The sequence below is a fragment of the Salmo salar genome, chromosome ssa13 (assembly GCF_905237065.1).
Source record: "Salmo salar chromosome ssa13, Ssal_v3.1, whole genome shotgun sequence".
In the NCBI taxonomy this organism is placed as follows: domain Eukaryota; kingdom Metazoa; phylum Chordata; class Actinopteri; order Salmoniformes; family Salmonidae; genus Salmo; species Salmo salar.
This window is the reverse complement of record NC_059454.1, coordinates 49,579,094-49,592,903: the sequence shown is the minus strand read 5'-3', so window position 1 is coordinate 49,592,903 and position 13,810 is coordinate 49,579,094. Positions and strand designations below refer to the sequence as shown.

The 13,810-nt window shown below is 43.4% G+C and overlaps 1 protein-coding gene across 5 annotated transcripts in view; it reads right to left on the bottom strand.

The window, feature by feature from the left end:
* Positions 1-1,913: 1,913 nt before the first annotated feature.
* LOC123726227 (multiple epidermal growth factor-like domains protein 6) overlaps positions 1,914-13,810 on the bottom strand; it is a 134,256-nt gene continuing 122,359 nt past the window's right edge. For 4 of the 5 annotated variants that reach the window (XM_045693368.1, XM_045693371.1, XM_045693370.1 and 1 more), the window contains 11 exons: positions 11,210-11,338; positions 10,855-10,983; positions 10,329-10,460; positions 9,966-10,094; positions 9,644-9,772; positions 9,358-9,486; positions 8,867-8,995; positions 8,414-8,542; positions 8,128-8,256; positions 7,750-7,879; positions 1,914-3,145 (listed from right to left, as the gene is read on the bottom strand). In XM_045693368.1, the coding sequence (XP_045549324.1) occupies positions 7,809-7,879; positions 8,128-8,256; positions 8,414-8,542; positions 8,867-8,995; positions 9,358-9,486; positions 9,644-9,772; positions 9,966-10,094; positions 10,329-10,460; positions 10,855-10,983; positions 11,210-11,338 (1,235 nt within the window). In that variant the 3' untranslated portion in view covers positions 1,914-3,145; positions 7,750-7,808. The remainder of the gene's footprint in view (positions 3,146-7,749; positions 7,880-8,127; positions 8,257-8,413; positions 8,543-8,866; positions 8,996-9,357; positions 9,487-9,643; positions 9,773-9,965; positions 10,095-10,328; positions 10,461-10,854; positions 10,984-11,209; positions 11,339-13,810) is intronic. The other variant, XM_045693372.1, reaches the window with a different exon arrangement.

The window sequence follows — 13,810 nt, the reverse complement described above, 5'->3', positions numbered from 1 at the left end:
CAGTAGAATAATAGCTAAACATATGAAGGAGAATATTACATTTTTCTACCTTTGTGTACCTATTCAGAATACATCACCATAAAGAGAATGTCATGCATAATTATGTATTTCTTGGTAGTACAGATCAGGGACCTATGATGTCATTCTGTCAGTTATTCTGTTACTAGGTGTTAATCCTTCAGTGAGCATTCCTAAAGCACCACAAAATTGATTTGTTTAAGACAATGTAAACATTTCAATATTGATTCTTTCATTGATGACTTGATATCTACATCACCAGTCAAAAGTTTGGACACACCTACTCAATCCAGTTTAAAAAAAATGTTTACAAAAAAAAGTGTTAAACAAATCAAAATATATTTGAGAATCTTCAAAGTTACCACCCTTTGCCTTGATGACAGCTTTGCACACTCTTGGCATACTCTCAACCAGCTTCATGAGGTTATCACCTGGAATGCATTTCAATGAACAGGTGTGCCTTGTTAAAAGTTAATTTGTGGAATATCTTTCCTTAATGCATTTCAGCCAATCAGTTGTGTTGTGACAAGGTATGGGGGTATACAGAAGATAGCCCTATTTGGTAAAATACCAAGTCCATATTATGGCAAGAACAGCAAAGAGAAATGACAGTCCATCATTACTTTAAGATATGAAGGTCAGTCAATACGGAAAAGTTCAAGAACCATCAAGGTTTCTTCAAGGGCAGTCGCAAAAACCATCAAGCGCTATGACGAAACTGGCTCTCATGAGGGCCGCCACAGGAATGGAAGACCCAGAGTTACCTCTATTGCAGAGGATAAGTTCATTAGCGTTACCAGCCTCAGAAATTGCAGCCCAAATAAATGCTTCACAGAGTTCAAGTAACAGACACATCTCAACATCAACTGTTCAGAGAAGACTGTGTGAATCAGGCAAAGAAAACACTACTAAAGGACACCAATAAGAAGAAGAGACTAGCTTGGGCCAAGAAACACGACCAATGGACATTAGACCCATGGAAATCTGTTCTTTGGTCTGGAGTCCAAATTGGAGATTTTTGGTTCCAACAGCCGTGTCTTTGTGAGACGCGGTGTGGGTGAAAGGATGATCTCATCATGTGTATTTCCCACCGTAAATCATGGAGGAGGAGGTGTTATGGTGTGGGTGTGCTTTGCTGGTGACACTGTCTGTGATTTATTTAGAATTCAAGGCACATTTAACCAGCATGGTTACCACAGCATTCTGCAGCGATACGCCATCCCGTCTGGTTTGGGCTTAGTGGGACTATCATTTGTTTTTCAACAAGACAACGACCAAACACACCTCCAGGCTGTGTAAGGGCTATTTTACCAAGAAGGAGAGTGATGGAGTGCTGCATCAGATGACCTGTTGGAAAAGCATTCCAGGTGAGGCTGGTTGAGAGAATGCCAAGAGTGTGCAAAGCTGTCATAAAGACAAAGGGTTGGTATTTGAAGAATCTCAAATATAAAATATATTTTGATTTGTTTAACACTTTTTTGGTTACTACATGATTCCATATGTGTTATTTCATAGCTTGTGTCTTCACGATTATTCTACAATGTAGAAAATAGTAAAAAATTAAGAAAAACTCGAATGATTAGGTGTTGTAAAACTTTTGACCAGTAGTGTATATCCACCTAGAGTCCTCTAACTATGGCTACAACTAACTGCCCTCATATATGAAGCTGGGCAGATCACAATATGTAATGTGGAGAGCCACCAGAAGATGGTGACAGAGGCTTATGCAGGGAAGAATGTAGAACATCTTGACTTCATACATGACTTGACTATGCAGTCTGATCACACAAGCTGGCGATGACCAAGTTAACACTTTTAAATATTTTCTATGTAGATGGTCAATTTGATACCTGTATATGCTTTAGCAAACCACTAAAAATGACTCTTACACCATACAGTCAGAGGAGTTTTCTAATGTACATAAAGATCTGGGATCAGGCTTGGTAAATGTATAGCATCTGTAGGGTTTGACATATGACTGGCCCCTTTACTCTTTGCTAACATTTGCTTGATATGTAGCAAATGCAGTCTAATTACTAAATGTGGTCTAATGTTGTGTTTTGCAGTACACATATAATCAATATTTTTTATTGAAAACTGAAAGAGTTTTCCCTCAATTTCTCTGAGAAGCTGTCACTTCATATAGTATCTACACACATGTAAAATAAGGTGTATAGACTAAGGCATATTGACCTGTGTGCAAGTCATCATCACCTGGTGCAGGTTTTCCAAATACTGTAGAGCATTTCATTCAGATGAAATTATCCTGAATTGTTTCTTATTTATAAATCAACTGTGCCATAAGGGTCTGTATAGTGCATTGGTGGCTGCAAAGATACAAATAAAATGGCCCATGTGTGTGAGTAGCCTATTGTTTTTGGAGAAGCCAGTAAGGATGACTACAACTACAATCATTTTTTTTTAAATGGTATGAGCGTAAAGCAAATCTCATCAATGTTCAAACAAATAACTTCTTCCAATGAGGTACTACCATATCGTGAGTATACGTACAACATGATTGAATTGTAGACATGAACACATTTACATACACACAACATACACGCAATGTACACACAACATACACGCAATGTACACACAAATACACAACTGTTAAGCATGGTACATGATATTCAACAACTGTATTTTACAGTAAATCATTCTGGAAACCTCGCATGACTTTAACCTTTTTGGCATTTGACACAGAAATGTCCTCTTGTCCAGGGCAGCCACATTTTTTTATCCCTGTCTGTTAACTCTTGAGTACATTTAAGAGTCCACCCTGTAAGATGAAGTATAGGACAGTCATCCCTGTGATGTCAAGTGTAGTGTGTTATTTGAACTCCAATGTCTGCGATTAGACAACTCTGCAAAATGGCATCTCCAGTTCAGAAGTCCCTTTAGTTCATCAAGGCCCTGCCATAGCACTCCATTCTCTGTACAAAACAGTCTGTTGTTGTTTTGAGAGTGCTTCAGTTGAGTTTTGAGCTCTGTGATCTCTAGAAGTGACCAGTAGGCCGCAGTGTATGAGGCTGGGGGTCAGTCAATAGGGGGTGCTATGGCAGGGCAGTGTGTGAGTGATTCTTTTCTTGATTTCTGTTGCCCAGCTGTGGAGACGTGAGGGACCCTCCTGCAGACGAGAAGACAGAGAGAGAGCACTCTTAGCTTTAGACTGAATTCCTATAAAACAGCTTTCACTCTGTTTTGTTTTAGTAATCTATTTAGCCTCTATTACATCTTGCTTGTTTTTTATCTAACATTTTATTGCGTTATTGTAAAGTGTGTTGGAAGTTTGCTTTGGTATTATCTTAAATGTCTCTTTACATGTTATTGTGTTTGTATAGCACTTGAACCAGGGGGATATTTCTCCTAGTTCTCCTCCATATTTCTCCATACTCTTAGTGTAGCATGATGTACTACTGCACTCATAATGCACTTCTCCGTCTGTCCCAGCCATAGAGATCCTATTAAATTACTAGAGGGGCTATGTCATAAACCCTCAAAGTTACAGATGGCAGCCCTATTGGTCAGGAAAAAATCCAAACCAGTCTAATTGGAATGAATGGCAGTAGAGACATACTTGTGATTTCACTTATGCAGGAAAATACAATTGTGTTATAGAATTATTGTCAACCCAAAGCATTGTAATATAATTATAAATACAGTTTATACAGGTTTTATACAATTATACTGTATGCAAACAGACCATAAATGTCTCTTGGAAAGTTTTCTTGGAAAGCTGTCAGTGCTATTATATGATACAATATCAGTACTTGTTACATTTACAACTTGTCTAAGTCCTATCAGTTATATTTTGCATTTTAGTAATTTAGCAGACACTCTTATTCAGAGCAACTTACAATTAGCGGATTCATCTTAAGATACTTATATATATTGTATGCGGACACCCCTTCAAATTAGTGGATTTGGCTATTTCAGCCACACCCGTTGCTGACAGGTATATAAAATCAAGCATACAGCCATGCAATCTCCATGGCCAAACACTGGCAGTAGACTGGCCTTACTGAAGAGCTCAGTGACTTTCAACGTGGCACTGTCATAGGAAGCCACTTTTCCAACAAGTCAGTTCGTAAAATTTATGCCCTGTAAGTATTGCTATTGTGAAGTGGAAACATCTAGGCACAACAACAAACCAGCCGCGAAGTGGTTGGCCACACAAGCTCACAGAACGGGACCGCAGAGTGCTGAAGTGTGTAGCGTGTTAAAATCATCTGTCCTCGGTTGAAACACTCACTACCTACTTCCAAACTGCCTATGGAAGCAATGTCAGCACAAGAACTGTTCATCGGGAGCTGCAGGAAATGGGTTTCCACGGCCAAGCAGCCGCACACAAGCCTAAGATCACCATCGGCAATGCCAAGTGTCCGCTGGAGTGGTGTAAAGCTCGCTGCCATTGGACTCTGGAGCAGTGGAAACGCGTTCTCTGGAGTGATGAATCACCATCTGGCAGTCCAACGGACGAATCTGTGTTTGGTGGATGCCAGGAGAACGCTACCTGCCCCAATGTAGTGCCAACTGTAAAGTTTGGTGGAGGAGGAATAATGGTTTGGGGCTGTTTTTATGGTTTAGGCTCCTTAGTTCCAGTGAAGGGAAACCTTAATGCTACAGCATACAATTACATTCTAGATGATTCTGTGCTTCCAACTCTGTGGCAACAGTTTGGGGAAGGCCTTTCCTGTTTCAGCTTGACAATGCCCCGGTGCGCAAAGCGAGGTCCATACAGAAATGGTTTGTCGACACTGGTGTGGAAGAACTTGACTGGCATGCACAGAGCCCTGATCTCAACCCCAGCTTTGGGAGGAATTGGAACGCCGACTGCGAGCCAGGCCTAATCGCTCAACATCAGTGTCCGACCTCACTAATGCTTTTGAGGCTGAATGGAAGCAAGTCCCCGCAGTGATGTTCCAACATCTAATGGAAAGCCTTCCCAGAAGAGTGGAGGCTGTTATAGCAGCAAAGGGGGGGACCAACTCCATATTAATGCCCATGATTTTGGAATGAGATGTTTGACGAACAGGTGTCCACATACTTTTAGTCATGTAGTGTAGCTAGGTGGGACAACCACATATCACAGGCATAGTAAGTACTGTGGCAAAGAAGGGGGTCGAGTGATAAATAACAGATATGTGAGAGCAGAACTAATAAACGGGCTCTGCCCTCTCACTAAAATGGCCACCCCGGTCAGAACTACAGATCACAAAATGTCTGACTGCCATAACTACAATTCCCAGAAGCAAGGGGAACGCTCAGAAGGTGGGGCTGACCCACAGATAAGGGGTCAAGCCAAACCAGGAAGAGAGAGGGGGGGCTGGAAGGATCTGTGAACCATAGAGAAAGAGACGATATATCGGCTGAATTTACCGTGTATGAGCTGGACTGTTTGGACTTACCTGTTGGCGTTTGGACCTGGACCTACCGAGAACCCGATTCGTGTACCGAACCCTGCTATCCTTGACCTTGCCTGCGGCCTGCGTGGGCCAGGACGGTGAAACAAACACACAGGTACTGTCCTGTTCGAAATAACTCTCATTCTGGGGTGATTTCAGTGACGGTTTCCCGCTTAATTTGTGACAAATTCTCCTAATCTTGAAGAAGTTTGTCACAGTACGCTTTTCCTCAATAAAGTAACTATCATCAGAGTCAGAGCTAGAAAGGGGGGGGGATCAAGTGCAAGTGCTGGGTCAAGAACGTTTTTTTGTGTGTATGTGGGAAGAGGGGTAGGGGTTCAAGGTGATGAGGGGGATTATTTAAGATACTATTTGAAGAGGTAGGGTTTCAGGTGCTTTGGAAAGATGGGCAGTGACTTTGCTGTCCTAGCTTCATGGGGAAGCTGGACCCACCATTGGGGTGCCAGGACAGAGAAGAGCTTGGATTGGAGCTGCCCTCCCTTAGGGGTGGGAGGACCAAGAGACCAGAGGTGTCAGAATGGAGTGCTCGGGTTGGGGTGTAGGGTTTGAGCATAGCCTGAAGGTAGAGAGGGGCAGTTCCTCTTGCTGCTCCGCAGGCAAGTACCATGATCTTGTAGTGGATGCAAGTCTCGACTGGAAGCCAGTGGAGTGTCCGGAGGAGCCTGGATTAGGACCTGTGCCACTTCCTGTGTGAGGTAGAGTCTTACAATATGGATGTTGTAGAGCATGAACCTGCAGGAGCGAGTCACTGCTTTGATGACAGGGTGTTGTCCAGGGTCACGCCAAGGTTCTTTGCACTCTGGGAGGGAGTTATCAACCATGATGGAGAAGTCTTTGAGCGTGCAGGCCTTCCCCGGGAGGAAAAGCAGCTCCTTCTTATCGAGTTTGAGCTTGTGGTGGTGGGCCAGCGTCCAAGCTGAGATATCTACCAGGCGTGCAGAGATGTGTGTCACCACCTGGGTGTCAGAAGAACCAAACCCTGGTGGACACCAGTAGTAAGAGTACGTGGTGCAGACAAAGATCCTCGCCACATTGCCTGGTAGGAGCGGCCTGCCCGGTAGGATGCAACCCAAGAGTGCAGAACCTGAGACGCCCAGCCCTGAGAGGGTTGAGAGGAGGATCTAATGGTTCCCTGTTTTGAAGGCAGTGGATAGATCTAGGAGGATGAGAACAGAGGAGATTCAGCTTTTGCACACAGAGAAGAGCAGTCTCAGTTGAGTGACCTGTCTTGAAGCCTGACTGGTTAGGGTCAAGAGATCATTCTGAGCGAGATAATGAGAGAGTTGATCAGAGACACAAGCTCAAGTGTTTAGGAAGAAAAGAAAGAAGGGATACTGGTCTATAGTTTTTGACGTCAGATGAGTTTCTTGAGGAGGGGAGCGACTCGGGCCATTTTGAAATCAGAGAGGTCGCAGTTAGTGGTCAGGGATGAGTTGATGAGGGAAGTGAGGAATGGGAGAAGGTCTCCAGAGATGGTCTGGAGAAGGGAGGAGGGGATGGGGTTGAGCGGGCATGTTTTTGGGCAGCCAGACCTCACTAGTTGTAGAATTGTATCTGGACAGAGAGGGGAAAAAATAGGTCAAGGCCTAGGGTAGTTCTGTGTGACTGGGACCAGTGGACTCAATAGGCTGAGTGAATGAGGAGTGGATGTCGTCAACCTTCTTTTCAAAGTGGTTGACAATGTCGTACACAGTCAGGGAGGAGGGAGGGGGTGGAGGATTAAGGAGGGAGGAGAAGGTGGAAAATAGTTTCCTAAGGTTAGAGGCGGAAGCGTGACATTTTTATTGATAGAAAGTGGCTTTAGCAGTAGATACAGAGGAAGAGAAGGTAGAGAGGAGGGAGTGAAAGGATGATAGGTCCTCCGGAAGTTTAGTTTTCCTCCATTTTTGCTTAGCTGCCCGCAGCCTTGTTCTGTAAGCTCACAATTAATCACTCAGACTCAGAGCACGATGGGAGGGCCTAGCTGGCCGGGAAGAAAAGAAAAAAAGACAGTGCGAGTCAGAGGATGCGGAAAGGCACATGACCATCTGGGTAGGAGCTGAGTGGCTAGGGTTGGAGGAAAGGGAGAGGGAAAAGGAAACAAAGTAGTGATCAGAGACCTAGAGGGGGGTTGCAGTGAGATTATTAGGCAAACTAATATAAAAACATTATTTTACTCTATCACAGCACTGTCAAACCATGGTTGACTAACTACATGACCAAAATGGCTGACCATTATCCCATCATAAAAAGGTTAATGTCCATTCTAGTATTGTAATTCCTCATTCTATGGTCCATGTCCCTTCTTCCTTATCAATACACTTACCTTCCTGACAGGTGGGTCCTATCCAGCCATGTAGACAGGTGCAACGGCCGTTCCGTGGGTCACACCACGCCCCCGTTCCTGCACTCACAGCTCTCAGAACAGTCCGGGCCGTAGCGGTTCACTGGACAATCTGGACAAAGCCCAGACAGGGAAACAAGAACTGTGAGAACACTTTTAGATTATGGTGCTGTTTGGCCTGTAGGGGTGAATCCTTACTTTGACGTAAGTCTAACTGCATTGATGTTAGTGGGAGACTAAGTGAAAATTGGACTTACACTAAATGGAAGTTAGGATTCGCCCCATAGTCGTTTGAGGAAACAGATGTTGATGAACCATACTACTTAGATATTAGATAAATAAAAAGAAGCAAACAACTACCTGTGTCGCAATGCGTGCCCATCTTCCCTGGGGGGCACAGACAACGGCCGGTCATGTGGTCACATGGAGTGTCCCCTTCGCAGTCACATGACCGGATGCAGCCCACCCCGAAACGACGCTGCTCACACTCTGTGACAGGGATTGAGCGGGAGGGGAGCACATGACACAGGAGACAACATCTTAGCTGTAATTATGACTGGGGCATGTAACAGTCACACTTTATCAGCAGTTACAACCATATTATTAGGCAATTGTATCTACTAAATCTCAACTTAATCCTTCTCACCTTTCTCACAGCGGTAGCCATGGTAACCAGGAGGGCAGAGACAGTGCCCTGTGCTGGGGTCACAGGGGGCGTGGCCTCGACACTTACACTGGAACTGACAGCGGTGGCCATGGAAACCAGCAGGGCAGGCTAGACAGAATATAGAACAGAAAGTTGGGATAGTAAAACATTACAACATCAGAAAGAGCATTAAAAAAACGCCTTGAATAGCTTTCTTATATAATTTCTCACTCTCCTAACCTAACCCTTCAAATCTAAACTCTGACACTCACAGTTTTATCTACATTAAAATCAAATTGTATTGGTCACATACACATATTTCAGCAGATGTTATTGCGGGTGTAGCGAAATACATTGATTCATTGATTTCTTAAAATTGAGTTATTTCACATGACCAATTTGATGATTCATTGATCCACTCAAAGCAGCAGTAACTGAATGGCCCTGACTTACCGTGTTCACACAGGTGACCGTAGTATCCCGGGTCACACCGGCACTCTCCCGTCACTCTATCACACGTCCCATTGTTATTACAATCACACCGCAGTTTGCAGTTGGCCCCGTAACTCCCTAAGGGGCACTCTGAATGACAGAGCAACAGAAACACACACCTTATAATGGGTAAGCAATAGAATTGTGTCATGGGCTCATCATGATATCAGGGGCACTTAAATGGAGTCTTCACATCAATTCACAACACAATGAGGAGAATGGGAAATGTGAGCTGTTGACCATGGTTGTCACGACCTGGGTTCAAATAATATTTGAGATAATTTCAAATAATGTGTCTGTGCTTGATTGAGGTTGCTTGTTGCAATGTAGCCTATAGAATTGAAGTGAAAGTGCAAACCATGCCCACCTGGCACTCCAGGCAGGCTAAAGCAAATGTTCAAAGTAATTTAAAGATTTAGAATAGTATTTATAGCCAGGGCTGGTCAGGTCACCTCTGTCACAGCTGGGTCCGGTCCAGCCTAGTCCGCAGGTGCAGCCTCCAGAGACTGGGTCACACACACCACTGTTACGGCAGTTACAGCGCTGGCCACAGTCCACCCCATACCAACCCTGGGCACAACCTGAGAAACACACACAGGCACAAACACACGCAGGCACCAGCACGCACACAAACATCCACACCGTAGACTGTCAATAAAACATGACTGGATGGATTATTACATATGACACTCATTGTGGAGCAGGAATCAACTGTGTGTGTTAAAGTGTGTCTATTACCCTGTCCGCAGTCTTCTCCCCTCTGGCCGACCTTGCACACACACCTGCCCGTCTCGGGGTCACTCCGTGCCCCCTCCCCACACAAAGCCACCCTGGCACAATCCTGCCCATAACGCCCTGATGGGCAAGCTGGTAGAACCAGAGGAAAAGAGTAGGGAAAGAGAGGAGACCATACAAAACGTTACTTGGTAGTGCTCGTGCTATAGGATGAAAAATGAATGACAATTACCATTTTACTTTTTAACGTTACAATAAATACTTAGTAACTAACAAACTGTAGCCAATGGATATGCCCATGCCCCTGGCACACGCTGGCACTCACTGATGTTGCAGTCTGCTCCGATGTAGCCAGACAGGCACTGGCAGGTGCCTGTGGTGGTCTGGCACACACCAGCATTCCTACACTGGCACAGCCGCTCGCAGTTTGGGCCGTACCGTCCTACGTCACACTCTGTCAAGCCAGACACACACAGGACTTAGCTGTGTTTAAATATGAACATTTTTTTTCTAATCAGGTGAGGTCATAACTAAGGTCAATAGTGTTTTCTGATCAGGTCACATTGTGGAAAACCTCCTGGGCCTACCTATGACTATAGTAAGTTAAACTTTCAACAGTGGAATTCCTTTGTGACATTGGTTTAGAAAGTGTGTGTCTGTGCGTTAATGTGTGTGATGGGGTGCTTGCCTTGATTACAGTTGTAACCATGGTAACCGGGGGTGCAGTAGCAGAGGCCGGTGTCAGGGTGGCATAGCTGGTTGGTGCCAGAGCACTGGCACACCTGGTTACAGTTCAGCCCATATGTGCCAGGCTGGCATACTGGCAGAGAAACACATAACACACGTTGACTCCCATACAATATCCTGATATATGGACTTTTTCAGTGGGCTACACAAAAAGGTGTGCTACATGTTGGGTAGTAGTAATAAGGAAACTGTACGTATATTTACTATCTTCTACTTTCATTCAGCAATCCCAATACATATACTGCATATCTACCTCAGGCCCTTTTTTCTAATACCTCAGAAACATATCCTTCCTTCCTTGGGGTTATCACAGATCTGAAATGGTTGGATTGGTGAAAGTATCACAAAGATTCTTATAGATCGGTGCTAACCTCAAGGAACCAAGGAAGGGAGGAAGCATTCTGTGTTACTCTACTCTCCTATCCCTCTGGCTTCTAGGATAGACTAGTCTGTTCCAAGGCACTCACTCTGCTCACAGCCATTGCCAGTGAATCCAGGGGGACAGCCACACTCGCCAGAAACGTGGTTGCAGGAAGTGCCGTGGGGACAGTTACAACGTAGCACACAGTCCTTCCCATAGGAGCCAGGTAGACAGGCTGTGGTGAATGTGGAAATCACATACATTCAATTAAGTCAATACGTGCGGTCTGCTGCTTATGATTTACAGTATGTACAGGCCCTTGTGATAAATAGGTTCAATACATTTATAGTAGCCTCAGAGTGGGAGTGCTGATGTAGGATCAAGTCTCCCCATGTCCATGTAATCTCATTCATTATGATCTAAAAGGCTAATCTGATCCTAGGTCAACAATCTGACCTTACCTCTGTCACATAGAGATCCCCTCCAGCCAGGAGGACACACACACACTCCGCTGACGTGGTCACACATGGGCCCATGTTTACATTGACACTGCTCCTCACACCCTGGGCCAAACAGGCCAGCCTCACATGCTGTGTAGGGTACAAGCGCACAAAAAACATGAACATTTTTAACTGCTGTCATCAAAGTGCTTATTCTCGTCTGCGCTGCGGCTTCTCATATTCAACCGCTTGACAGAGCGCTTCCCCCTTGGATTGGAGCCAATAGCCTTCTGTAGGCTACACCACGAAAAACATTATTAATTACGCTGTTGTTATGATTAAGCATATACAAACACATCCACTGTTTCGATTACTGTCTTTTATTGATAAATAAAAACGAGAACAGAAGGCAACATGATAAAGATATTAGAATTGCAAAAAAAAGTGCCCGTAAGCTTTCAAATAGGCTAACACAAATTCAAACTCAACAGAGCAAGAAACTGACAAATATAGCCTTAAACCTTTCAAAGAAATGTATAAACTATGCTGCATGTCTTCTTATAAACAAATTGTGTGAATAACGCAAAAAGAAAGATGTGCTATCTAGCCTATTTAACAGTCACAATGTTTAAGCTATAAATTAAGAAATGATATCGCTCATCAACAAATTGTAAAAAGCAAAGACATGATACTGTATAGCACTCACAAAGTTTAAGCCAGGGTTTCCCAAATGATGGCCCGTGGGCCGAATTTGGCACACGGGTGATTTTATTTGGACCCCCAACTTTCTGAGCAATAATCATTTTGTTTTTGATTTTTTTGCTGAAGACTATAAAAAACCCAGCAAATCAGATTTTCATTTCGGAAATCTTTTACAAAATATTCCCATGCATAACAGAGAGATATCTGTGAGTATATCTTTTTTTTAAATATGAAGATATACTGTATTTGTTTTTTCAAGTGAAGCGGCAGAGATGGTGGCAGGTTCCCGGTTGGGTGGAGTTAAGTACATTTTGGCAATTCCATTGGTCCTTGAGCAAAACCCCATCCAATCCAGGAGCATGCTGCTTGCAAATTGTGTCCACTCAGAGGGATGTTACCACCAAGAAAGGAAAAGGTCTACATCTCCAGTGCTGTTGTGTGACAACGGCTGATAAACCACAGCTGTTCATTTTTGGACATCTCAGGATAAGCCCAGCTGAAGAAGAACACTATACTATAAAATGCTTTAGAAATGTGACTTGTTTGTACAGCTTTCCTTATTTGTTGTAGTTATAAAACAAAATATAATTTAAAACAAATGTTATTGAAAGCTACATATAAATGTGTCTGAAATGTATCCTGTAATTTCAACAAATCTGTGATGTAGCTTGTGCTGGCACTGAATGTAATACAAGTAGGTTTGAAGGGGCTCTAGTCCAGTTTTTGAGAAGTTTGTTTTCTTTTACTTTTGAGTTCCTGAATAACCAGAAAAGAAAGGCCAAATAGTTTTTAAACTAATTTAAAAACATTGCTTAAATGCAATTTCACCTGTGACGCATTTGGATTTGGGATAGACCCTACTGTGTCTGTTCTTTGGATTCATAATTTTAAATTGACCATTGCATGTTCAATAACTTTTGATCATAGCAAAAGTGGTAAAAAAAACTAAACCATTTTTTAAATTATTATTATTAACCTACAGACATCTTGAGAGACAAGCCTTACTTTTTGGTGCCTCAAGGAAAGATACGTTAATCATGTCAACTTACTGGAGAAAAAGGAGGAGAATCGTGAAGGAAGCTGATAGGGACAAGCAGGAAATTGCAGCTGCATATGCTGCAATGGCTGATGCTATTTCAAGTAATCACGGCATGGATACAACAGGCAACTGGGAAACTGCAACTCCTGTGCCACAGGAAAGAACCAACTCCTTTTTAGTAGAGGCTGACTGTGAGCCCTGTTATGACTTACCCTCAAACACTAAAGAAGGTAGTGAAGAGGACATAAAATTGACATGGTGGGCTATTGACAGCATAATTTCCCACAATGCACTCTCAAAGCGATTGAAAATTCTCTCCAAGGATCATCCAAACCTGTCTAAAGACCTAAGAACCCTTCTGGAGACAAATTAAATTTAAACTTTCCTGTATTATGTTGGAATATGACTATATCTATATATCTATATCTACTGACTGAGGAAAACTTAAGGCTAAGGACTCAGCTAGCTAAGAACGTAACATCTTGCATATTTCTATTTACTGTAGCCTTAAACATCATGGTCTGCAATTGTTTTCAGGAGTGTGACAATGATTAACTGTTCTCCAGGCCAATGGGTCGGTTGGAGATTTGTCCTTGCCTGACGTCATCCATTTACTGCTGAAGGACCGGCAAGACCTGGAGCTGCTAGAGACCATGCTGACGTCCAGGAGCAACTTGTAAGCACGCACAGAACTTTAACACATAATGCATTTACATTAAATATCTGACATCTGACATTGTCAAAGACCCCAGCCACCCCAGTCATAGACTGTTCTCTCTACTACCGCATGGCAAGCGGTACCGGAGTGCCAAGTCTAGGACAAAAAGGCTTCTCGACAGTTTTTACCCCCAAGCCATAAGACTCCTGAACAGGTAATCAAA